Here is a 27,445-nt window from a genome sequence, read left to right on the forward strand (position 1 = left end):
GGAATTTCAAATGATCCCTCTAGCAACAGTTGGAACTGGTAGGACCATGAGGAGGGCGGGATGGAGACCAGTCAGGAGGCTGGTCTTTGTCAAGAAGAGGAGATATGATGCCAGTTTTAACTAGGAGTTGACAGTAGAATTTCAGGAAAAGTGGATGGATTTAAGTTCTATTTCTATAATTAGAAATACCTGCTTTATCTAATCAATTGATTCCAGCATAAGTTAGCTTTGATTAATGACTAAGTAGTAAATGACTGCTTTCTAGCCAGTGTGTTAATATTTGTGGTTGAACATAAGGGGCTTTTAATCTCCTTGTATGGCAATTGTTTTCTTATATCTTGAGGTCTTGTTCGCCATTTGTTACTGTGGGAAAACCTAGCCTAATATGACTAAAACAGAACTCTATCCTTAATGCCATAGTCAATGTAGGAAGGACTTAATTAATAACTGAAGGGATGGATGCCCAAGGTCTTCTTGTGACATAGGTTCTGATAGAATTGCACAAATCCTGCTGAGATTCTCACTAACCAAACCATGGCACGGAAGACCAGATGCAGCTGTGTCCTCACATGGGCACAGGATCCCCGTGTGTCTGGTAGTTTTCTCTTCCCTCATGCTTGGCAAATGGGCTGAGCCCAAGAACAAAGCTCTGGAAGTCAGCATTCTAGAGGTCAGGCTGTGCCACTTACTGACTGAGAAAGACCAGGGGAATCAACCTCTCTGAGCCTCAGTGTCCTTATCTGTAAAATAGGATTGTCGTACGTAAAATAATTCTCATAGTTCACTACCCACGACTACCTGGCTTTTAGAAGAGTGCTCAGTATATGATCAACACCAGTATCAATACCTCACTTTTTTTTTTTTTTTTCAGAGCAGATTTATTTTCATGACATCTGTGTTTCAATCTATTTTTTGTTTTCTCCATGCCCCTGAAATTGAATTCTCTAATTTCCTATATGTTCCCTTCCTTTCCCCATCCCCCATTGCCAAATCACTGGAGGCTGTTCTCTTTTCTTACTTGACTTTCCTCTTCTTGGCACTGTTGAACACCCACCAGCATTTTGTAATCCCTTCATCCCATGAAACTGTTCTCTTCTGGGAGGTTTCAGCAAGGAGAGTACTGTGATCAGATTGCCGCTTTAGAAAAAGCACTCAAATTCACACAATAGCACGTTCACAGTGTCTGTCACACAGTATGTGTTCAGGTAAGTGTTAACTAATACTACTATTGGTTGTTATGATTTCTGCGTCCCACGGTATCCTGTGTATACACCTCTGTAATTGCACTCATCAGGCTGTGGTATTATCTTTGATTTCCTCATCCAGTAGACTCACTAAGCATAGCACAGACATACTACTCACTGATGTCTGGTTTCTGTTTACTTCTGGAAACATGGGAGGATTATGTTTCTCTTGAAACAGGGCTGTGTGGACTTCCTTTGGGCAGTGAAATGTGAGCAGAAGTGGTATATGTCATTCTTGGGTGAAATGTGTTTACTTGCCCGTTATTGCAGACTGGATATGTCCCCTCCCAAATTGATATGGTGAAGCCATAACCCCCAGTGTGACTGTATTTGGAGATAGAGTCTTTAAGGATGTGATAAAGATTAAGTGAGGTCTTAAGGATGGGAGTGTAATCCAATAGGATTGATGTCCTTATAAGGAGAAGAAGAGGTCTCTCTCTTTCTGTCTGTGTGCACAGTAAAGAAATCAGCTGTCTACAAGGCAGGAAAAAGTCTCTCACCAGAGACCAACTCTGATGGTGCCTTGATCTTGGGCTTCTAGCCTCCAGAACTGTGACAAAAATAAATTTCTGTTATTTAAGCTACCCAGTGTGTGGTATTTTGTTATGGAAGGCTGAACTAGTAGGCCACTGTTCAACCCTTTAGTGTGCTCTTTCCTTGCATGGCAAATGTGAAGTCATGTGTCGATATGGAAATGCAATGCTGAGCCACTACTGAGAGGACAGTAGGCCTGGAGAGCCCTGGGTCTGCAGAGTTTAGGTAAGTGATAAATGAATCTATGTTATTTGAAAACACTGAGATTTGGGGGGCTATTTGCTACTGTGAGAAAGCCTAGCCTAATATGACCAAAACAGAACTCTGTCCCTAATGGCAAATTCAGCATGTATAGGACCGTAATGAATAACTGAAGTAGAAAGAATAAATGAAAAGAGAGAACCACAAAACAAAACAAAACAAAACAACCCAAAAAACTAGGAAAGCACCTTCTTATTTTTATATTTTGAAGTCTTTGGCTGATTAGTAGTTAGTAATCTGACATTTCTGTCTCATTCACAAAAGACCTGCATACTTGTTACTTTGTGTGGTCCTACACACCTTTTGTAGGACCAAGTACTTAGAGGGATCTGAGTCTCAGAGGTGTTACATGGCAGCAGAGCTAGAACTCAAACCCCATCTTTTGACCCCTGGTTCAGAGTTCTTTCTGTTGCCCTGAATGTCTACAGTTAAGGCAAAACTTACAGACTATGGTTACATTGACCGTCATCAATTAGCAAAGCCCTGACCACAGTGTGCCTGTCTCCGTGCTATGCTAACCTGACCCATGGCAAGAGATACTGTAGCACATGTCCTAAAAATGGAAATACTAGGATTCATGCCCAGAGGATGTCTACACACTCTCTCTGTCTGTCACATGTGTTTACATATAATTCCACCTGAATTCCAGCTTTCCATACCCCTATATATATGCACTTGCACACATGCCTGCACACATGTATACACATACTCATTCTCACGTAAACATTTAAATATTTTTCACACATCCACATGTACTCACACACATTCACTTGCATATACACACATGTAAATATGCTGACTCAAATGCTGATACATAGTTAAATATGTCTTTATATATTCATAAATATCCGCATGCCAATACTGAATGAAAATAATATACTTCATGTACATTCACTCCTTTTAAACAGTTTATTTAAATAAAAATGAATGTTTTGTCACCCAGGCTGGATTGATCATAACTCATTGCAGCCTTGAGCTCCTGGGCTCAGGCTATCTGTCCATCTCAGCCTGAGTAGCTAGGACTCCAGATACATATCCCCGTGACTAGCTAATTAAAAAAAAATGTGTAGAGATGGTGTTTCACTATGTTTCCCAGGCTGCTCTCCAACTCCTGCCCTGAACAATCCTTCCACCAAGGCTCCCCAAATTCTGGGATCATAGGTGAGAGCCACTGTGCCCACCCTACATTCACTGTCAAGTATTTTCATGTATCCAGACACACACAAACTCACAGATACATGCACATTCACACTTAACATTTTCACATGCACATATATAAACACAGAAATACACATTGCTTATATTCATCCATTCCTATTCATGATCATACACATTTCTTTTTGAGGTTACATGTCCAAATTATATTGAAACTAGCATATATGTATCCACATGCCTATGTGGACACATGCACTGACACACCACACAGACACACAGATGCTGGAGTGCACACACCATGCACACTTATTAGCACACACGTCCCGATAAGCTGGGTGGTTTCCTCTGGATTCTAGCCCTACATCTTTCTCTTGTAGACTGCCAGAGGGGCTGCTCTAGAACAGGAACTTCTTTTCTCTTCTTCATTCATTCCTGTTTCAACTTCTACCTTCTGCTGGCTGCACAGACTCAAAGAGAATCTCTGGAAAAGTCAGATGGAAGACAGGCAATCTCAGCCCTCCTCCCTTGGGAAAGAGTAGAGACCTCTGTAGCTTTGCTGGCAGCCTCTCTCTTCAGGTCTATTAGCTCCAGTGAATAAAGCCAGGCCCTGGGAGACAGACAGTTAGGCCTGGGAATTCCAGCTGTTTATAGAGGGGCAGTGCACGCCTGCTGTTTCTAGAGAACAAACACAGCCGGGAAGGTTTCTGACACCAGGACTATGTCCATATTACCTTGGACCCCTGGAGTACAGCCAGCTTTTTGTGTGGTTTGAGAAGTAGAGCCCCAGGCTGGAAGTCAGAGAGCCTGGGCTGGTTGTGCCACTAATTATCTGTATGTGTCCATGGGCAAGTGCAATCCTCTCTCAGGCCTCCCTATCTTTATGTGTTCAATAATGTTCCTTTTCATCTCTAATTGCCTATGATGAAAGGAGTCAAGCAAGGACTGGGTAATCCCAAACATTTAGGAGTTAATTATTTATATTTGGCCCAGGAGAACATGTGCTGAGTTCAAATTTTATCTCTGTCACTTATTAGCTTTGTGTCCTTAGGAAAATAACCTAGCCTTTCTGATCCTAACCCTCATCCATAAACTGAGGATAATCTTTCCCACTTATAGGGGGTCATTGTGGGGTTCTCTGATACATACACACTCTCTGCACACTGTCTGGCACATAGAGGCATATTGTGTTCTTTAAGAAGAAGTTGTCATTATTACTGAGTCCAGTTTTGCTGCTAAGGACATTTGAGTGACTAGGAAGGAGGTTTGAATAGGAAGGTGGTCCAAAGGGTTTGGTGCATGGGACAGGGGAGAAAGAAGCGGAAGGGGAAGGAACCTTTGACTACGGCCAAGAGTGTTGGACTTGGTTTCTGCCACATCCAGTTCATGCCGTGTGACCTTGCTCAAGTGACTCTACCAATCTAGTCATCATATTTCCTCCCTGAACCAGTGAAGCCTGGACTGGACAATTCCTTCAGTTTTCTTCTAGGTCTGAGACTTTAAATTTTCTTTTTTTCTAAATTATCTGCAAAGTAAATTATATACACAGATAATTGAGAAGTCAATGAAAAAAATCACAGTAGAGGAAGTCCTCACTGAACGTCAGTGGGTTCTTGTTGATGGAGAGTTTAAGTGAAACAAAGTAGAGCAGATTCCTGAATCCCATCAATTTGTTTGGCATTCTTTCATTGTAATGTTGATAAGAAAAATATTGCTTATGTTATAGTCACTTTGCTTAAAGTCACAGGTTCCAAGCAGCTACAGAAGATGTAAAGGGGGGGTTTACTGTGCTGTCCAATATGCGAGCTGCAAAATGACAGCCCCTGCCCTCCTTTGGAGTGACTTTAATAACCAGGTAGAAAACTATGCCATCTGTAAACCACTCCTCAGGAACCACATCATAGCTGATCTTTCATTTCTTGTGTGAAGATTATCTATTTCAAGCCCAGGGGCCCATCTCCTCTGGGCTCCTCTCGTTGGTTCCCCCATTAACATTCCTCAGTATTTTCTCCTGAGGTGTGCTGAGCTGGCATGATACTGGGCTGAATTCTGCGTTTGATAACAAGTCAGTTGTTGCTTATGTGTGCTCTATACCTCCCCAGGCCCCTAATTGCTTGAGTCTTGGCTCTTTGCAGTTATGGCAGTGTGGCATGGAACAGATACTTGCGTATGGGTTACAAGAATCGGGGCTTAATCCCAGCATGTCACTAATTAGCTCCATTATGAGATCTGTCCACATTTCAGCTTCCTCAGCTGTACAATTGGGAATATACCGTGTGACATCTCTGCATTACAGAGTGGTTGTAAACCATGTGTTTGGTGAAGGAATTGAATGAGACAGTGAATGTGCAAGTGTGCATAAAATTGCAAGTGGCATTAAATAATAGCTGACATTCAAGGCGTGTGTGCTGTGTGTCAGATGCTGTGCTTAGTACTGTCCCTGCTTTACCATTCACTGCGTGTGTGCCGTGTGTCAGATGCTGTGCTGAGTACCATCGCTGCTTTACCATTCACTGCATGTGTGCTGTGTGTCAGACGCTGTGCTTAGTACCGTCCCTGCTTTACCATTCACTGCATGTGTGCTGTGTGTCAGATGCTGAGTACCGTCCCTGCTTTACCATTCACTGCATGTGTGCTGTGTGTCAGATGCTGTGCTTACTACCATCGCTGCTTTACCATTCACTGCGTGTGTGCTGTGTGTCAGACGCTGTGCTTAGTACCATCGCTGCTTTACCATTCACTGCGTGTGTGCCATGTGTCAGACGCTGTGCTTAGTACCATCGCTGCTTTACCATTCACTGTGTGTGTGCCGTGTGTCAGACGCTGTGCTGAGTACCATCCATGCTTTACCATTCACTGCGTGTGTGCTGTGTGTCAGATGCTGTGCTGAGTACCGTCCCTGCTTTACCATTCACTGCGTGTGTGCCGTGTGTCAGATGCTGTGCTGAGTACCGTCCCTGCTTTACCATTCACTGCGTGTGTGCTGTGTGTCAGATGCTGTGCTTAGTACCTTCTATGCTTTTAAGCTTCACAATGGGCCACAAGGTGAATGTTGTTGTTTTCCTACTTTACAGATGAGGAAGACATTTTAAGTCACCTTGTCCAAGATCATAGAGCTTGCCCTCAAGTTTTGTTTGGATGTTGAAGACTCTATTATACTTACTCTGCTACATTGTCTTTGTAGAAAACAAAATGCAGGAGAAGTGATATCTGGATATGCAGAGGACACAATTTGGGGAGAGGGGGAAGCAAGGCTCAGAGAAGTCTGTGGATTGCTGAGGATCATACAGCAAATTGATGGGAGTGTTGGGGCTTCAGTGCCTGGAGTCTCCATTTTGTTTACAATCACTGAAAGTGTTGAGTGAATGTTTATAAACATTTACTGTGATAAATACTGTGATAAACATTTTCCTGCATATACCACACATAATATCAGTGACGTCAGTATGTTAATCACTATTAGGATTTTACAGATGAGGAAAGTGAGGCCTACAGATGTGAAGGAAATAAGCTCTTCATAGATAGTAAATCGGTTTGGTCTAGGTGACTCTGGAGCCTGGATTTTAACCATCACAAAAAATAATGCTGTGTCTTTTTATTTATTTGTGTAAAATTTTTTTTTTTAGTAGGCCAAGTAACAGCTTCCCTGCAACTGGGCACCGTGAATCTGGGGAGATAAGACTCCAGGCATCTCTGGGTGGTGGGATCTGCCTATAATCATCCCTTTGAAGATACAGGGAGTCAACGAGAGACTTCTGGACCCCAAGAGGAGGACAAAAAACAGGGGAAACTGACAAGTGGTCGTGTATGTTTGATCGGTCTAATCCCGCTGGCAGCCGTAAGTGCAGTAGCAGTGAGACTGCAAACTGGAAAGGCCTTACCTGTGAACTGTTCTGGTGTTTTTGGACTTGGCACTCAGTTGAACTGCCTTGGGGAGAGCTTGAGCAGCAGTGCGGAGAACTTTGGGCATTGTCTAGGGCCCCAGAATGAGCTGCTGAGCCAGACGGAGCTAATAGTGTTTGGCTGTGGGCTGCAGGGAGCCATTGTGAGAGAACTGCCCTAGCAAGCTCCGTTCAGGGTTGTAGAGCAAGGACAGGGCTGGAGCTGGTAACCTAGTGACTAAACAGCCTAGAGGAGGGGACTGAGCCACCTTACAGCCTTAACCGTCGGGGGCAGAGTGAGACTCATTTTGGCACACTGGGTAAGTGGATAGCCACTTCAGCAGTGATGCCAGTGAGAAGCACTTCCCTGGGAAAGCTTCTGCTTCGCCAAGTTAGAAGTTTAAAGTGCCTTTTAAGAGGGCTGAAGAGAGATTTAGGGTGTGGGGTTTGAGAAATCAGTGGAGGCCTCCAGTCATATCAGCATTGTGATTAACATCTCATACCCCAGAAGACAACCTGTTGCCCAGACAATATTCAAGAAGATATATATATATACTGCTTTTTGCTGTTGTTGTTTGTTTTTTGTTTATTTTATTTTGTTGTTGTTTTGTTTTTTAATTTCAACCTTTTCTGTACAGATTTTTTCTTTTCTTTTTTTCTTTCTCCATTTTTCTATTTTAAATACAACTTCTTATTGCTGCCTTTTTCAATAATTACAACTTCATTTTTGCTAGTGTTTCTACCCCTATTATTTACTTTTTCACCCAATTTTATACCGTAAAGTTTTCTGTTTGCTTGTTTTGGTTTGATTTATAGCATTTTTGTCTTTCCTCTCTACTTGGTGGAGGTGGGGTACTGTGTCCGATCACATTAGCAAAGAGCTGCTGACCTCAAGGGAACCACCCAACTGGGCACCCCCAAAGGTTGGGGTTTTTTAAAAATTGTGTCAAAGTACCCTGCTGTACACCTATATTGCTCTGTCTCCCTCTTTCTGTGCCTTTCTTCTTTTTGTCAATGTTTCCTTTTACCCACCCCTCTTTTTTCTCTTTTTCTTTTTGTTCTTTATTTCTTTTTCTTTCTTCTATCCTTTCTTGCTCTTCAACCTTCTCATCCTTCTGGTCCTGTACCAAAAGGACTCATCAAAACCTTAGTCCACAGGCATGGGAACTTAAAGAACAAGAGGAAGTGAAAGGAAAATTAGGGCAAGGAAACAGATAAAAGAAATCACTCATAAGGAAGAATCAGCAGAAAACTCCAGGCAACATGAAGAGCCAGTCCAGAGCAACCCCTCCAAGGGACCATGAGGTAGCTACTGCAGAGGATTCTACCTATAAAGAAATGTTAGGAATGAGAGAAAAGGAATTTAGAATATACATGATGAAAACAATAAAGGAAATGATGGAAACAATGAAGGAAACTGGTACTAAAGTGGAAAATAACCTAAAGGAAATCCAAAAACAGAATCAAGTAAGAGATGAATGATATGAAGAATATAGAAAGGATATAGTAGAGCTGAGGGAACTGAAGCAGTCAATTAGGGAACTTAAAGATGCAATGGAAAGTATCAGCAACAGGTCAGACCATGCAGAAGAAAGAATTTTCGAGGTAGAGGACAAAGTTCTTGAGATAACTCAGATAGTTAAAGAGGCAGAAAAAAAGAGTGAGAAAGCAGAATGTTTACTGTCAGAATTATGGGACTTTATGAAACATTTCAACATATGAGTTATAGGAATCCCAGAAGGGAAAGAAGAATGCCCCAGAGGAATGGAAGCCATACTAGAGAATATTATAAATGAAAATTTCTCCAATATCACCAAAGATTCTGACACACTGCTTTCAGAGGGATATTGGACCCCAGGTCTAAACAAGCTTCTACAAAACACATAGGGATGAACCTGTTCAAAGCCAAGACAAAAGAAAAGATTCTTCAAGCTGCCAGGAATAAGCGCCAGTTGACCTATAGGGGCAAATACATCAGAGTGACTGCAGACTTCTCTAATGAAACTTTCCAAGCAAGAAGATAATGGTCATCTACCTTTAATATACTTAAATAGAACAATTTCCAGTTCAGAATTCTGTACCCTGCAGAACCTAACCTCCACACTGACACAAAAGATAAAACTAAGCAATGGACTCTCACAAAATAAGATGAATAGAATACTACCACACTTATCAATTATCTCAATAAATGTTAATGGCTTGAATTCCCCACTGAAGAGAAATAGATTGCCTGTCTGCAAGAAACACACCTGGCTTCAAAAGACAAATTAAACTCCGAGTCAAGGATTGGAAGACAATTGTTCAGGCAAATGGAATTCAGAAGAAAAGAGAAGTTGCAATCTTATTTTCAGATACATATGGATTTAAAGCAACTAAAGTCAAAAAAGTCAAAGATGGTCACTTTATATTGGTCAAGGGAAAAATACAACAAGAAGAAATTTCCATTCTAAATATTTATACACCCAATTTAAATGCTCTCAGATTCTTGAAACAGACCTTGCTCAGTCTGAGCAATATGATATCCGATAATACCATAGTAACAGTGGACTTTACACTCCTCTTACAGAGCTGGACAAATCCTCTAAACAGAAATTAAATAAAGATATAAGAAATTTAAATGAGACCCTAGAATAACTGTGCTTGATAGACGCATATTGAACACTCCATTCCAAAGATAAAGAATATACATTCTTCTCATCACCCCATGGAACATTCTCCAAAATTGATCATATCCTGGGACACAAAACAAATACCAACAGAATCAAAAGAATTGAAATTTTACCTTGTATCTTCTCAGACCATAAGGCAGTAAAGGTGGAACTCAACTCTAACAAAAATGTTCAACGCCACACAAAGGCATGGAAATTAAACAACCTTCTGTTGAATAACAGATGGGTGCAGGAAGAAATAAGACAGGAAATCATTAACTTCCTTGAGCATAACAACAATGAAGACACAAGCTACCAAAACCCATGGGATACTGCAAAAACAGTTTTAAGAGGAAAATTTATCACTTTAGATGCCTGCATTCGAAAAACAGAAAGAGAACGCATCAACAAACTTACAAGCCTTCTTATGGAATTGGAAAAAGAAGAACAATCTAAACCTAAACTCAGTAGAAGAAAAGAAATATCCAAAATCAAATCAGAGATAAATGAAATGGAAAACAAAAGAATCATTCAGAACCATTGGCCAGACTAATGAGAAATAGAAAAGTAAAATCTCTAGTAACCTCAATCAGAAATGATAAAGGGGAAATAACAACTAATCCCACAGAGATACAAGAGATCATCTATGAATAATACCAGAAACTCTATGCACAGAAATTTGACAATGTGAAGGAAATGGATCAATATTTGGAATCACACTCTCTTTCTAGACTTAGCCAGGAAGAAATAGAGCTCCTGAACAGACCAATTTCAAGCACTGAGATTAAAGAAACAATAGAAAATCTTCCAACCAAAAAATGCCCTGGTCCAGATGGCTTCACACCAGAATTCTATCAAACCTTCAAGGAAGAGATTATTCCTATACTGCAGAAATTATTCCAAAAAATCAAGGAAGTAGGAATCTTCCCCAACATGTTCTATGAAGCAAACATAACCCTGATACCAAAACCAGGAAAAGACCCAATCGAACAGGAGAATTTCAGACCAATTTCACTCATGAATATAGATGCAAAAATTCTCAACAAAATCCTAGCCAATAGATTACAGCTTATCATCAAAAAAGTCATACATTATGATCAAGTAGGTTTCATCCCAGGGATGCAAGGCTGGTTTAACATATGCAAGTCCATAAATGTTATCCACCATATTAACAGAAGTAAAAATAAAGATCATATGTTCCTCTCAATAGATGCAAAAAAAGCATTTGATAAAATCCAGCATCCTTTTCTAATGAGAACACTGAAGAGTATAGGCATAGGTGGCACATTTCTAAAACTGATTGAAGCTATCTATGACAAACCCACAGCTAATATTTTACTGAATGGAGTAAAACTGAAAGCTTTTCCTCTTAGAACTGGAACTAGACAAGGTTGTCCTCTGTCACCTTTACTATTCAACATAGTGCTGGAAGTTCTAGCCAATACAATTAGGCAAGACAAGGAAATAAAGGGAATCCAAATGGGAGGAGAGGAGGTTAAACTCTCCCTCTTTGCTGATGACATGATCTTATACTTAGAGAATCCTAACGACTCAACCACAAGACTCCTAGAAGTCATCAAAATATACAGTAATGTTTCAGGATATAAAATCAATGTCCACAAGTCAATAGCCCTTGTATACGCCAATAACAGTCAAGATGAGAAGCTAATTAAGGACACAACTCCCTTCAGCATAGTTTCAAAGAAAATGAAATACCTAGGAATATACCTAATGAAGGAAGTGAAGGACCTCTATAAAGAAAACTATGAAATCCTCAGAAAGGAAATAGCAGAGGATATTAACAAATGGAAGAAGATACCATGCTCATGGATTGGAAAATCAACATTGTTAAAATAATGTCTATACTTCCCAAAGCAATCTACCTATTCAGTGCCATTCCTATTAAAATACCAACATCAGGGCGGCACCTGTGGCTCAGTCGGTAGGGCACTGGCCCCATATACCGAGGGTGGCGGGTTCAGACCCGGCCGTGGCCAAACTGCAACCAAAAGGTGGCCGGGTGTTGTGGCGGGCGCCTGTGGTCCCAGCTACTGTGGAGGCTGAGGCATGAGAATTGCTTAAGCCCAGGAGTTGGAGGTTGCTGTGAGCTGTGTGAGGCCATGGCACTCTACCGAGGGCCATAAAGTGAGACTCTGTCTCTACAAAAAAAAAATACCAACATCGTACTTTCAAGATTAGGAAAAAATGATTCTGTGTTTTGCATGGAACCAGAAAAAAATCCATATAGCTAAAGCAGTTCTTAGTAATAAAAATAAGTCGGGGGCATCACCATACCAGATTTTAGGCTGTACTACAAAGCCATAGTGGTCAAGACAGCATGGTACTGGCACAAAAATAGAGACATAGACACTTGGGATCGAATAGAAAACCAGGAAATTAAACTAACATCTTACAACCACCTAATCTTCAGTAAACCAAACAAGAATATACCTTGGTGGAAAGACTCTCTATTCAATAAATGGTGTTGGGAGAACTGGATATCCACATGTAAAAGACTGAAACTGGACCCATATCTTTCCCCACTCACAAAAATTGATTCAAGATGGATAAAGGACTTAAATTTAAGGCATGAAACAATAAAAGTCCTCAAAGAAAGCATAGGAAAAACAGTGGAAGGTATTGGCCTGGGGAAAGACTTCATGAAGAAGACTGCCATGGCAATTGCAACAACAACAAAAATAAACAAATGGGACTTCATTAAACTGATAAGCTTCTGTACAGCTAAGGAGACAACAACCAAAGCAAATAGACTACCTACACAATGGGAAAGGATATTTGCACATTTTGAATCAGACAAAAGCTTGATAACTAGGATCTATAGAGAACTCAAATTAATCCACATGAAAAAAGCCAACAATCCTATATATCAATGGGCAAGAGACATAAATAGAACTTTCTCTAAAGATGACAGACGAATGGCTAACAAACATATGAGAAAATGTTCATCATCTCTATATATTAGAGAAATGCAAATCAAAACAACTGAGATATCATCTAACCCCAGCGAGAATGGCCCACATCACAAAATCTCAAAACTGCAGATGCTGGCGTGGATGTGGAGAGAAGGGAACACTTTTACACTGCTGGTGGGACTGCAAACTAGTACAACCTTTCTGGAAGGAAGTACCTCAAAGCACTCAAGCTAGACTTCCCATTTGATCCTGACTCCCATTACTGGGCATCTACCCAGAAGGGAAAAAATCCTTTTATCATAAGGACACTTGTACTAGACTGTTTATTGCAGCTCAATTTACAATCGCCAAAATGTGGAAACAGCCTAAATGCCCACCAACCCAGGAATGCCCAATATTTTGTCACCAAAGCTTTTGTTACATGTCCTCTGCTCATAATTTCTTTGTTTTTCTCTCTCTCTAAAACACTTTTCTTTTTCCTCCCCGACGGACCATACCATTTCTCTCCTCCTCCTCAGGAAACCTTTCCACATTTCATTCATTTATACATTATTCTTAGTAAAGCATTACAAGAATGGAAAAGCATGAATCCTATGTACTCAATTTTGATATGAGGACAATTAATGACAATTAAGGTCATGGTGGGGGTGGGTGAAGGGGAGAGCAGAGAGAGAAAGAAGGAGGGACGAGTGGGGAAAAAAAGAGCAGAGATAGGGAAGGAGGGAAGGGGGCGGGGCCTTGGTGTGTGTCACACCTTCTCGGGCAAGACACGATTGCAAGAGGGACTTTACCTAAAAAATGCCATCAGTGTAACCTGGTTTATTGTACCCTCAATGAATCCCCAACAATAAAAAAAAAAATAAATAAATAAATAAAAATTTTTTTTTTAGGAATTTGTATAGAGGAAGTAGATTTCTGTTGGGAATCTCTGTTTCACTATAGGGAAACAGATGTATATATTTTTGTGTATTTAAGTGTGTGTGTTAGGAGGAGTGCAGATATGTGCACCTGTCCTCAAACAACCATGTCGTTTACATAACCAGGTGGTCTAGTTCCTGACTTGGTCTGATAATTGTTTCTCACTTAGGAAGAAAATGGAAATATCAATATTCACTGCACAATTAATTTTTTCATTAAAAAAGGGCTGAGAAAAATTTTAAAGTATGATTCCACTTATTTGTAATTACTAATCTAATATCCACTCTTTGTAGAAATAAGAAAAATATAGAAATACTGAAAAAAATTACTTGTAAGTTTATAATCCAGAAGGTAATCAGTATTAACATTGTGGTGTTTTCTTCTTCTACTTTTTTTCTAGTGTAACTAATTTAATTTAAACTTTTTTATCATGGAAAGTTTTCAATACATTCAAAAGTAGAGAAAATTTTACAATTAACTCACTATAAATTGAGCTTTTATTATCTAGCAGTCTTCTGCCATTCTTTAGTTAAAATCTTTTTTTAAGAAATGAGGTCTTGCTATGTTGACCAGGTTGGATTCAAACTCCTGGGCTCAAGTGATCCTCCTGCCTCAGTCTTCCAAGTAGTTGGGACTACAGGAACATGCCGCTGCAACCAGCTAGTACGGCTGAATATTAAACTATAAGCAGTTCTTCACATTTTCTTTTAATCTAAAAATTTGGCCTGTTGTATAATTTTGTTTTTGTAATCCTGGGTGTTTGACATGTGCTAGCCCTGTCAGCTCTTTGGCCATTTTCAGATGTTATGTTTTTATCCTAAACATTGAATTGGACAGTAATAACATTAAAGCCCACTGGATACCTGAAAAAACACTTAATTCACTCACTCCTTGGGTAAGAGGATAAACATTTCAGGGAGAGAGATACGCCCAGCAGGAGATAACAGCTTGTGTTTTGACTTACTCACCATGGTTGTCTCAGCAATGGAACCAAAGCTGTTGATGAAAATGTTGCAGCTCACGTTCACTGGGGGACCTGCCAATCAAGAGAAATTTCTGCTTAGCTCAGTAGCTATGGAGAAACTCACAGGATAGAACCCATTCCGGGAATACTGATTTCAGGGATGGACCCCCTTGATGTAAGACACCCCTGCTTGCCCTCCACTCCGTTCCGAGGTACCTGAGATTCTTAGTCACCATTTAACATCTCTATGCCAGATTTCCTGGTCCCCAAGTGAGCACCAGCTACAGAACACCAGAGGCTGAGCTGAGATGTACTTTCATTAACAGAGGATGATTCATCATCCTACCATATGTTTGAAATCTTTTCCCCAAACTCCATCGGCTGCCTTCTAATTTGTGGCTGAGATGTATTTATGCTGACAACATTTGGAGGCCATCTTGGGATTCACAAAGAACAGCAAGTTCCTTGCCTTGAACTTATGAACCAAGAAAGATTGGCTGAAAGGCACTGATGGGAATTACCAGCTGAGGAATCCAGAGGGAACTTCAAGTGAAGTTCACAAATCTCTGTTAAATATTTTTCGGGCAAGTTTTTTGACTCTTAGTGCAAAAGATAGCAAGGACATAGAAATATTATAGGAAGGAAATATTCACTGATTTGTTATTCCATTTCTCTCTAGTTGGAGCCTAGTGTCTTCATTTTATACTGTTAATTATTGCAGTTACCATTTGCTAAGCATTATGGGGTTTGTTGCTGTGTTGAGAATGGTACTAACATCTCATTTCATCCTCTGAGCAACTGCATTAGAAGGTATGCTTTTATCTCCATTTTATAGAGGAGGAAACAGAGGCTCAGAGAAGTTATTTGTCCATGGCCACACAGCTATGAATGGTTTGAGTTCAGATTTGTCTGACTCCAAAGGTGGTTATCTTAATGGCTATACTGTAGGAAAGAGGTTTGGAGGAAGGAAAGGGCATGCTCAAGGTCACACAATCAGTGGCAGAATCCAGAACTTAAGCACTGGGATTCCACAGCAACTGAAAGAGGGCTAGCATAAAATAAGCATAAAGGAGTGTGAGACCATGGCTAAGAGTGATACAAGCAGTAAGAGTCCATGTAGAGAGAGAGGTTCTTGAGAATGATACAGGAAAGACCTTATGCAGATGATGACCTTGAAGGTGGATAAGATACTGATAAAAGGTCATAACCCTCACGTGAAGATTGTAATTTGCAATCTGTGAATTTTTGTAGATCTGCTTTCTTTTTCCACAAGGTACTGAGATAGGCAGGGCAGAGTGATTGTTCCTACTTAACAGAGAGTGTTAGTAATTCACCTAGGCTCATTTAACTATCAAATGGTGAAGCCACGACTTGAACCAACAACATTTTCTGAGTGTAGAAAGAAGAAAGTGGATATTCTTGTGTCCTCTGGACCCCCTTCTTTCTTTCCCTCTTGAAAATGTAGCTCAAGCATTTCACTCAAAATTAGCTAGGTTTTTTTCTTTTTTAGAACTCTTGGTATATAGGAGGGGACTCAGTCTTGGTATGAAAAATCCAAGTTTTTTGTCCATGGCGGTATAAGGACTTCTTTAGACACAATTCTAGCACTCAATGGCTATTTGACCTCAGGAATGTCACTTCCTTTTCCTGGGTCTCAATTTCCCCATCAGTCTAACAGGAGAGTAGCTCTTGAACTAGGTAGTCATTCTCAGCTTCAGTGGCTGGAGTTCCTTTATGAAAGCTATCCATCTGAATTTCAGGGTCATAGGATTTCAGGGCTGGAAGATTTCATAAAGATCACCTCTTCAATTGCTTTTCAAACTAATCTGCAGATGGAGTTATCTTCAGTATCACCTGGGAACTTGTTAAGCTGCAGATTCCTCAGCCTAACCCCACATTCAGTGAACCCAAATCTCTGGCGGGTGAGCCCAAAGCCTGTTGTTTAATGCACTATTCTCATGCACAACTGGGTTTGGGGACCACTGCTACAGACCACCTGCCCATTCAGGGCTGAGTGCCTGAGCACCTCCAGCAGTGGGAAACTCATTTCATCTTGAGCAGCCCTTTCCATAGTTGAGAAAGTAGCTCTGTCTGTTAAAAAAATTCCATAGTAGCTCTGTCTGTTAAAAAATTTTTTCCTTCTGCTGAGCAGAAATTTGTCTCTCTGTCACTTCCACCTAAACAAAGGCCCATTCTGTTTTTTTCTCCCTCATTTAAACTCAGACCCAGACTTTTCTTTTCATTTAGCCTTATACCATAAGATGCCCCAAGGCCTGTGCCTTGAAATGATGTGCACAGGGTTCCTTCCCATGCCCTGCAAAATGTCTGGTGCTGTGACTCTCATATAAATTAGATTCTGATTTATGGGTGTGAGAAGATGCCAGCTGAAAGGACCCTATGGGGAAGTGCGGTTCACTGAAACAAATCTGAAAGTAAATTATCCTCAAGAAAATTACCATCTGGCTGCCTTTGGTAGCAGGATAATGTATATGTTTCATTAAATATTAAAGTTTAATTTTGGTTTTGTGTATGTGCTTGAATTGGGCTGTGCCCTAGATCCTAGGAGCCATTATAATACACACAGTTTTAAGAAAGACACAGAAGATCCGAGCTGATAGCCCTACTGGATCATTTAACAGATGTGAAACAAAGGCCCAGACACAGTAAGTGATTTATCACACATATTGGGTAAGTAGAGGGAGGACTTGAGGTCAGTTTTGGTGCTCTTTGCTTCCACATTGGACCACTGTGCTCTGCAGAGAGTGCCGCAGAGTGCCTGCTACCCGTTTTCAGGAGGGTCAGGAATAGGGAATGTTTCTCATGCTTAAGGAAGCTGCTGAGTGGGGGTTTTCAAACAATGCAGGCCTGGGGTGGGAGCAGGGCCTAATCTGCATGGCTGTTTTAGGAGCTCTGTGGTTTGCATGTGCTTTTGGGATCTTATTTGTGCCTGGATGGAAGTGAAAAAGGCATCTTGGGGCTGTGGGGCCATTGGTCCCTACTGGGCAACTTTTCATTCTCACTACCCTCCCAGATCCTGCACCTCACTCAGAGTCAGGAGGGAGTCAAAGGGGTTAGAGACAGTGCAGACTTGGGAGAGGCCCAAGAGAAGATCATCTAGTTCTGTAGATTTGAGTAAGGTTCTCAGAGTAAAAAGTGGAAGGGCCGCTGATTCAGTGGTCAAGGTGAGATTTTATTTCTTAAAAATGTCTGCTCCTAAGTAAGTAAATAACTAAATGAACAAACAAATAAATAAATCACTAGCATTAGGCAAATAATTGAGCTACAGTAGCTGGGTTAAAGTCATTGGTCTTAATAGCATGATTTTGGAAATTGCTCTAAACCCCAGCATATTTACTGGTCCATTCATTCATTTATTTGTTTATGAAAGATTGAGCACTTTCTATGTGCCAAGTGCAGTGGTATGCTCCAAGGGTAACTAACACTGGATGCATCACATTCCCACCTTTCTCAGGAGAGCTCGGCCACTGCACCTCTCTTCAGGATGGAGTTCTAAGAGATCCCACCAGGGGCATGGTGAACTGGAATTCCTCAAATCTGGTGGGGCAAAGGAAGTTACCTGGCAGCTGGGTCATAAGAAGTTCTTAGATGTATTTGATTTGGCCAACAATGTTTTTAAAAGATGTGATTCAGGTGTTGCTTTGGAAGATTTTGCATGAAACCTCAGATTTAAGTCTTATCTTGGAAGGTCTGGCTGTCTGTGTAGGGTCTACACCCCTACCTGGTCATCATCAGCAGGAACTGAGAAGTGGCTGCCCCTAGACAAGTCCTGTGTCTGGTGGTTTTATTTTTTATCACTTCCTGCTTTTTCCATGTACCACAACTGCCTGGCCCCTCTGGGCATTTGAGATCGTGATCCTGGTGAAGGGCTTGGGCAGAGTGCTAGTGTGCTCTGACAGTGACTTTGGTCCTTGGGGGAACCAAGGTCATGCTAATGATGTGGGGAGATATGGCTTTCAGAGCAAGGTGCAAAGGGGAGTGAAGGAGCCTTGAGGAAAATAAGGGTTGAAAGTGGGCCCTAGCACAGACCTCAGTGTGTCTCTTGGCCCATCCTCTATCTACAGAACTTTGCAGAGTGAGCACTTTGAGAAGATGACTTGAAAGCAGGGGGCAAAGTGAGAAATATTAGGAAGCTGTTACCAGCTGCCATATGCCTTGTTTGGTATTAGACTCGAGCCAAAAGGAAGCGGTGAAGAAGGGCATCTGAAATCAAGAATTGATTAGGAGGCTGGCTGAAGGTCCTTGGAATAAGATTTTTGCAGGAGTGCTGGAGGAAGGTCAGAGTACACAGGCTCGTAAGGAGATCTTAAGATTCTGCTCAGCACCTTGAGGTGGTTACACCCTTTCAAGGCATCAGTGAACAGAGGGAACTGGTTTCTTCTTGTTATAGACATTAAGATCCTGGAGGACTATGAGAGCTAGAAGAATCTTCTCAGATCACCTGGACTAGGGTTTGTATATTGGCAACCCACAGGACATATCTGGGTCATCAGCATGGTTTAGGAATTGGGAATTTTCACATAGATCTTGATTTCTGGCTCTTGTTACAATACTTAATGATATGGCACATTCCTATAGGGAAACTACAGGGGCTAAGGAGAGGCTTCTCCCTTTAGAGAAGCCTGTACCTCTATTTCTCCATAGTCTCTACCACTCTCTATTGCCTTACTATTAGCTCATTTCACTCATTTAAGTTACTTACCTAACTCTTGTAGGCATTTGAAATTGTGACTCTGGTTTAGACTAGAAATTTTCAAAATAGTTTGTTAATCCATGGGGAACTTTCAGCAGATGACTTTTAGCTGGAAGCCCCTTATATGAAAGAAAGAAAAGCCGAGCTGCTTGGGAAGAAGCAGGGGTAGGGCGGCTCATAACACCCTCTGCTTCTCTCTTTTGGGGCACCTAGTAGAAGCCCTAAAGCTCCAGGAAGCTTATGTTTGAAAACTGCAAATGTAGCAAAGCCCACCACTGCAGAGATGAGGAAACTTAGGCCCAGAGGAAGAGAGAGGCATATTCAAACTCAGAGAGTACAGTTGTGCCTCAGCCAAAACCTGAACCCATTTCTGCACATTCCACGTTCATCCTTTTCCCATTACACCAGAGGTAGAAAATAGGTTTTAATTCATTTACTGACTCCTGGCAACAAGAGTTACTGTTAAGTTGGATCCTCTGAAGCTCTGTTTGGACTTGATAGGAGAGTAGACTAATTGATTAACAATGTCTGCTGTGAGTAGAGGAAAGTCATGGGATTTATACCAGGCATTGACCATCTGCATACAATAATGTGTTCTTGCCTTTCTAATCTGGGAAAGCACTTCCCCTGTGGATATGGAAATAATGTTTTTTTACCTTTAAAATTGGGCCTGATCCTGGCATCATATCCAGAGGTTCTCCCCATTAGCTTATCCAGGAAATCCGAGGGTGACATCGGCTTGGGTGCAGAGCGGGCAGCTTCAGCCTCCTTAGAAGCAGCAAGGCTAAGAAGGGAGAGAAGAAAGCAAAGGGTTATTCATAGCCCTTTCTCATGCTTGTCCAGATCCCAGCCTTGTCCAACCCTTGTAGAACCACTAGGGCATTCTGAGCCTGTGAAACAGGTAATATGGGTCTTTAATGAGGTAAGGCCCAGACTAAATTGTTTACCCAGCCCAAATATCAGCCCTGAGGGATCCTGGTGGCCAGCCAGGTGTCTGAGTGATGCTGAGAAGCTACTGACTCTTTTAAGGCTTCAACTCTGGGAATTTGAAGAATCACACTTGGCTGCTGGGTCTCCCTGGTAGCTCTTCAGGGATCTCTAGCCCTATGTTTTGGGTCCCTGCACCCTGAGAGGTCCATAGAATAGCATAGCCAGAAAGGACTTTGAAAAACAATTAATCTAGTTTTTTCTCAAGGTTTCTCTTCGGGATCAGAGTCAGTAATTTAAAAAAATGTTGCCCAAGTCTAGAACAAAAATTTATTTAGCCATCCTTACTCTACCAGTAGTACTTATAGGACTACTATCTTATGAAACATACACTTTAGGAAACAGTTGGGAAAACTGGGGCCCAGCGAGGGGAAGGGACTGACTTAGGTCCCAGAGTAGATCAGTGGTAGCCTGTCTCGTGGTATCAAGAGCTGCAGGATTTGAAACCAAATTACTAAGGATGCGCCACACTGTTTCTGTTACCTCTACACCCACTCCCACTCAACAAAGTAATTTTAGGTCCTTGTTCCCAACACAGTATGAATTACTAGTGTCTGAAAACAATGACTCTCCTGCCAGCAAACTCTCCAAGTTGTACAGATCTCAGTATGAGTCAATTTTGGAGACTCAAGAAGAGCTGTGCAGGATAGCTATCTGCACCTGGACCTCTGTAAGAGCTGCGCATGATCAGCTATTGGCACCCGGACCTCCATAAGAGCTGTGCACAATCAGCGATCAGCACCTGGACCTCCATAAGAGCTGCGCCGTGATCAGCGATGTGCCCCTGCCCAGACCCTGGTAAGAGCTGTGCCTGCTGGGCCTCTGCACACCTGGACCAGGAACTCTGGGAGCTGTGCAACCCCACGTCCTCCTTTCTGTACCCTCCCTGCCTCTACAACGGTCTGCTCATCTGGCCTGGGACTCTGGTAGCCGTGTGCCCTTGGAGACTTCCCTGCCTCTGCGCAGAGCCCTTCTCCTGGCCAGAGACTGCTGGAGCCTTGGGCTCTCTAAGCCAAAGTCACTGGACACCAGGCACTCCCAGAACCATGTGCACCACCCCCCACCCTGTTACTGGATCTGGGTTTGTCACACTCCGGAGCTGCTCCCACAACCAGAACTCCCTGGCTGGGGCAGGCCCAGAGGAGCTACACAGGGTCACTTCCTACAAAGATCCAGCAACAATAGAGTGATCCCGCTGGAGTCTAATCTTGGAGAGGCACCTCCCCAACTCTGAGGATAGCTAGAGGCAACGGTGAAAAAACAATCATGAGGCGAAAGCAATGGATAAACTCTGGAAATATGAATAATCAGAGTAGATCAACTGCCCCAAGGATCAATGGGGCAGACACAGCACAAGATCCCATGCACAAAGAAATAGCTGAGATGCCAGAAATCGAATTCAGAATCTGGATAGCAAATAAGATCGAACTGGAATTCCAAGCAGTAACCGAAAAGATATCTCAAGAATTCAACAAATTCAAAGACCAAAAGACTAAAGATTTTGACACATTGAGACAAGAAGTTGCAGCCCTCAAAGATCTGAGAAACACAGTAGAATCCCTCAATAACAGAATAGAGCAAGCAGAAGGAAGGATTTCTGACATTGAAGACAAAGCTTTTGAAGGCTCCCAAACTCTCAAAGAGGAAGAGAAATGGAGGGCAAAAGCAGATCACTCTCAGAGACCTCTGGGATAATTTGAAGAAAACCAATATTCATCTTATAGGGATCCCCGAAAGAGATGAAGTGGCTTCACACGGCACAGAGTCCCTTCTCCATGAGATTATAAAGGACAACTTTCCAGACATGGAAGAGATTCTGAAATTCAGTTAGCAGACAGTTTTAGAACTCCAGCATGACTCAACCCAAATAAGACATCCCCCAGACACATCATAATCAATTTCACTAAAGTCAGTATGAAGGAGAAAATTCTGAAAGCAGCCAGACAAAAGAAAACCATCACCTACAAGGGAAAGAATATTAGAATAACTGCAGATCTCTCTCCTGAAAACTTTCAAGCTAGAAGAGGATGGTCATTGACTTTTAACCTCCTAAAACAAAATAACTTTCAACCCAGGATCCTGTATCCAGCTAAACTGAGTTTCATTTATGACGGCAAAATCAAATACTTTAACGACATTCACATGTTGAAGAAATTTGCCATAACTAAACCAGCTCTCTAGGATATTATCAAACCTATCCTCCATAAAGACCAGCATAATCGGGCAGCACCTGTGGCTCAGTCAGTAAGGCGCCGGCTCCATATACCAAGGGTGGTGGGTTCAGACCCAGCCCCGGCCAAACTGCAACCAAAAAATAGCCGGGCGTTGTGGCGGGCGCCTGTAGTCCCAGCTGCTCGGGAGGCTGAGGCAAGAGAATCGCTTGAGCCCAGGAGTTGGAGGTTGCCGTGAGCTGTGTGAGGCCATGGCACTCTACCGAGGGCCATAAAGTGAGACTCTGTCTCTACAGAAAAAAAAAAAAAAGACCAGCATAATCCCCCACCACAAAAGTAAACATACCCAGAAAATTTTGATCAAATTCCAACTTCCACAGTCGCGAAAGGATTAAAAATGTCCACCGGACCCTCAAAAGCCTTATCAATATTCTCAATTAATGTGAATGGTTTCAATTGTCCTCCAAAGTAGCACAGGTTGGCTGACTGGATACAAAAACTCAAGCCTGATATCTGTTGTATACAAGAATCTCATCTTACATTAAAAGACAAATATAGACTCAATGTGAAGGGATGATCATCTATACTCCAGGCAAATGGAAAGCAGAAAAAATTGCAATGCAATTTTGCAATCCTATTTGCAGATGCAATAGGCTTTAAACCAACCAAAATAAGGAAGGAGAAGGATGGACACTTCATATTTGTTAAAGGCAATACCCAATATGATGAGATTTCAATTATTAATATTTATGCACCCAACCAGAAGGCACCTCAATTTATAAGAGAAACTCTAACAGACATGAGCACTTGATTTACTCCAGTTCCATAGTAGTTGGAGATTTTAACACCCCTCTAGCAGGGCTGAATAAATCCTCCAAAAAGAAACTAAGCAAAGAAATTTCAGATTTAAACTTAACCATTCAACATCTGGACATCTACAGAACATTTCATCCCAACAAAACTGAATACACATTCTTCTCATCAGCCCACAGAACATACTCCAAAATCGACCACATCCTAGGCCACAAATCCAACATCAGCAAATTAAAAAAAAAAAAAGAAATTATTCCTTGCATCTTCGCAGACAATCATGGAATAAAAGTTGAACTCAATAACAACAGGAATCTGCATACCCATACAAAAACATGGACACTAAATAACCTTATGCTGAAGGATAGATGGGTTATAGACGAGGTTAAGAAGGAAATCACCATATTTTTGGAACAAAACAACAATGAAGACACAAATTATCAGAACCTCTGGGATACTGCAAAGGCAGTCCTAAGAGGGACATTTATAGCACTGCAAGCCTTCCTCAAGAAAAGAAAAAGAGAGGAAATTAATAACTTAATGGGACATCTCAAGCAACTGGAGAAGGAAGAACATTCCAACCCCAAACTCAGCAGAAGAAAAGAAATAACTTAAATCAGAGCAGAATTAAATGAAATTGAAAACAAAAGAAGTATAGATTAATAAATCCAAAAGTTGGTTTTTTGAAAAGATCAATAAAATAGATAATCTTTTGGCCAACCTACCCAGGAAAAAAAGAGTAAAATCTCTAATCTCATGAATCAGAAATGACAAAGATGAAATAACAACAGACCCCTCAGAAATTCAAAAAATCCTTAATGAATATTACAAGAAACTCTACTCTCAGAAGTATGAAAATCTGAAAGAAATCGACCAATACCTGGAAGTACGCCACCTACCAAGACTTAGCCAGAACGAAGTGGAAATGTTGAATAGGCCTATATCAAGTTCTGAAATAGCATCAACTATACAAAATCTCTCCAAAAAGAAAAGCCCAGGACCAGATAGCTTCTTTAAAGAAGAACTAGTACCTATTACTAAACCTCTTCCAAAATATAGAAAAAGAAGGAATACTACCCAACACATTCTATGAAGCTAACATCACCTTAATCCCCAAACCAGGGAAAGACCCAACAAGAAAAGAAAATTATAGACCAATATCACTAATGAATATTGATGCTAAAATACTCAATAAGATCCTAACAAACAGAATCCAACAATACATCAAAAAAATTATACACCACGACCAAGTGGGATTTATCCCAGGGTCTCAAGGGTGGTTCAACATACATAAATCTATAAATGTAAGTCAGCATATAAACAAACTAAAAAATAAAGACCATATGATTCTCTTAATTGATGCAGAAAAAGCTTTTGATAATATCCAGCATCCCTTCATGATCAGAACACTTAAGAAAATCAGTATAGAAGGGACATTTCTTAACCTAATAGAGGCCATCTACAGCAAACCCACAGCCAATATCATATTGAATGGAGTTAAATTGGAATCATTTCCACTCAGATCAGGAACCTGACAAGATTGCCCATTGTCTCCATTGCTCTTTAACATTGTAATGGAAGTTTTAGCCACTGCAATTAGGGAAGAAAAGGCAATAAAGGATATCCACATAGGGTCAGAAGAGATCAAACTTTCACTCTTTGCAGATGATATGATTGTATATCTGGAAAACACTAGGGATTCTACTACAAAACTTTTAGTAGTGATCAAGGATACAGCAATATCTCAGGCTACAAAATCAACACCCATAAATCCGTAGCCTTTATATACACTGACAATAACCAAGTCGAAAAAACAGTCAAGGACTCTATTCCTTTCACAGTAGTGCCAAAGAAGATGAAATATTTGGGAGTCTACCTAACAAAGGACGTGAAAGATCTCTACAAAGAGAACTATGAAACTTTAAGAAAAGAAATAGCTGAGGATGTTAACAAATGGAAAAACATACCATGCTCATGGCTGGGAAGAATCAACATTGTTAAAATGTCTATACTACCCAAAGCAATATATAATTTTAATGCAATTCCTATTAAAGCTCCATTGTCATATTTTAAATACCTTGATAAAATAATACTTCATTTTATATGGAATCAGAAAAAACCTCGAATAGGTGCTGGGTGAACTGGCTGGTGATCTGTAAAAGACTGAAACTGGACCCACACCTTTCACCATTAACTAAGATAGACTCCCACTGGATAAAAGATTTAAACTTAAGACACGAAACTATAAAAATACTTGAAGAAAGTGCAGGGAAAACTCTTGAAGGAATCGGCCTGTGTGAATACTTTATGAGGAGGACTCCCCAGGCAACTGAAGCAGTATCAAAAATACACTACTGGGACCTGATCAAACTAAAAAACTTCTGCACAGCCAAGAACACAGTAAGTAAAGCAAGCAGACAGCCCTCAGAATGGGAGAAAATATTTGCAAGTTATACCTCTGATAAAGGTTTAATAACCTGAATCCACAGAGAACTCAAACATATTGGCAAGAAAAGAACAAGTGAACCCATCTCAGGGTGGGCAAGGGACTTGAAGAGAAACTTCTGTAAAGAAGACAGATGCACGATCTACAAACACATGAAATAACGCTCATCATCCTTAATCATCAGAGAAATGCAAATCAAAACTACTCTGAGATATCATCTAACCCCAGTAAGAGTAGCCCACATAACAAAATCCCAAAACCAGAGATGTTGGTGTGGATGTGGAGAAAAGGGCACACTTCTACACTGCTGGTGGGAATGTACACTAATATGTTCCTTTTGGAAGGATGTTTGGAGAAACTTAGAGATCTTAAAATAGACCTGCCATTCGATCCTATAATTCCTTTACTAGGTTTATACCCAGAAGACCAAAAGTCACAATATAACAAAGACATCTGTACCAGAATGTTTATTGCAGCCCAGTTCATAATTGCTAAGTCATGGAAGAAGCCCAAGTGCCCATCGACCCACGAATGGACTAGCAAATTGTGGTATGTGTATACCATGGAATATTATGCAGCCTTAAAGAAAGATGGAGACTTTACCTCTTTCATGTTTACATGGATGGAGCTGGAACATATTCTTCTTAGGAAAGTATCTCAGGAATGGAAGAAAAAGTATCCAATGTACTCAGCCCTACTATGAATCTAATTTATAGCTTTCACAAGAAGGCTATAACCCAAGTATAGCACAAGACTATGGGGAAAGGGCCAAGGAAGGGAAAGGGAGGGGAGAGGTTAGGGTAGAGGGAGGGTAATGGATGGGGCCACACTTACCGTGCATCTTAGAATGGGTACAGGTGAAACTTACTAAATGCAGAATACAAATGTCTACATACAATAACTAAGAAAATGCCCTGAAGGCTACGTTGAACAGTTTGATGAGATTATTTCAGATTGTATATGAAACCAGTACCCCTTGATTGCACTAATGTACATAGCTATGATTTAACAATAATAAAAAAAAAAAGATTGGAGACTCAAGGGCTGCAGAACACTCATTTGGGTTGCTTTGGACAACTGAGATGTTCTAGTCCTGACATTATATACAGGAGGTAGCAGGGAGCTATGTGTAAAGCTGTTGCAGACTCGTGGGGCTGGTATGTGGAGAAAATGCACAGGTAGAGCTGGGTGTGTGTGTCAGAGAGAGATGAAAACCTCTGTCATCTGGCCAAGCAGGACCTGTGTTCCCAAGGACTGTCTTCAACTTTTCTTGTTCTTCCTCTGGGATATTCTTTTCTCAACAGTTGTAACTGTTTAACATAATGAATGACTCTCAGATCTACATCTCCACTCTAGCCTTTCTCTTAAAGCCCCTCTTCTCATCTGCAAACACCTTCAGGGTATGTCTATCTCAATGTCCTGCTTTTGCCTATAGTCCGTCTCCTAAACTGAATGTCACAGCTTCCTTTCCCAACTTGCTCCTCTAGTTTGCAGTTTCCCCAGGCAACACCAATATATTCCCCTCTCTGGGATTAGAAAACTCAGAGCCAACTTGTCTCCTTGCCCTGCCTCCTCTGACTCACTAGGTCGTGTCTAGGCATGGGCCATAATACCTTGTAATATAGTTATTTGTGTTTATGTTTAAAGAGCAGGAATCACAGGGTGTTTGATTTGTTGTCTGTTTGTTCTTTTATTTCACCACACATCTACCACAGTGTCTCAAATTTAAGTGGTGTTCAGTAATTGCACAGTGAATGAATGAATAATATACTACTTTAATCAAAT

At 41.0% G+C, this 27,445-nt stretch overlaps 1 protein-coding gene across 1 annotated transcript in view; it reads right to left on the reverse strand.

Annotated features, from left to right (window-relative positions):
* GLRA1 (glycine receptor alpha 1) overlaps positions 1 to 27,445 on the reverse strand; it is a 113,121-nt gene that overhangs the window by 59,902 nt on the left and 25,774 nt on the right. Inside the window, exons 5-6 of the mRNA XM_053566213.1 lie at positions 19,903 to 20,030; positions 14,540 to 14,607 (exon numbers count right to left, since the gene is read on the reverse strand). Coding sequence (XP_053422188.1) covers positions 14,540 to 14,607; positions 19,903 to 20,030 — 196 coding nt within the window. The remainder of the gene's footprint in view (positions 1 to 14,539; positions 14,608 to 19,902; positions 20,031 to 27,445) is intronic.

Source organism: Nycticebus coucang, chromosome 17 (genome assembly GCF_027406575.1).
Source record: "Nycticebus coucang isolate mNycCou1 chromosome 17, mNycCou1.pri, whole genome shotgun sequence".
Lineage (NCBI taxonomy): Eukaryota > Metazoa > Chordata > Mammalia > Primates > Lorisidae > Nycticebus > Nycticebus coucang.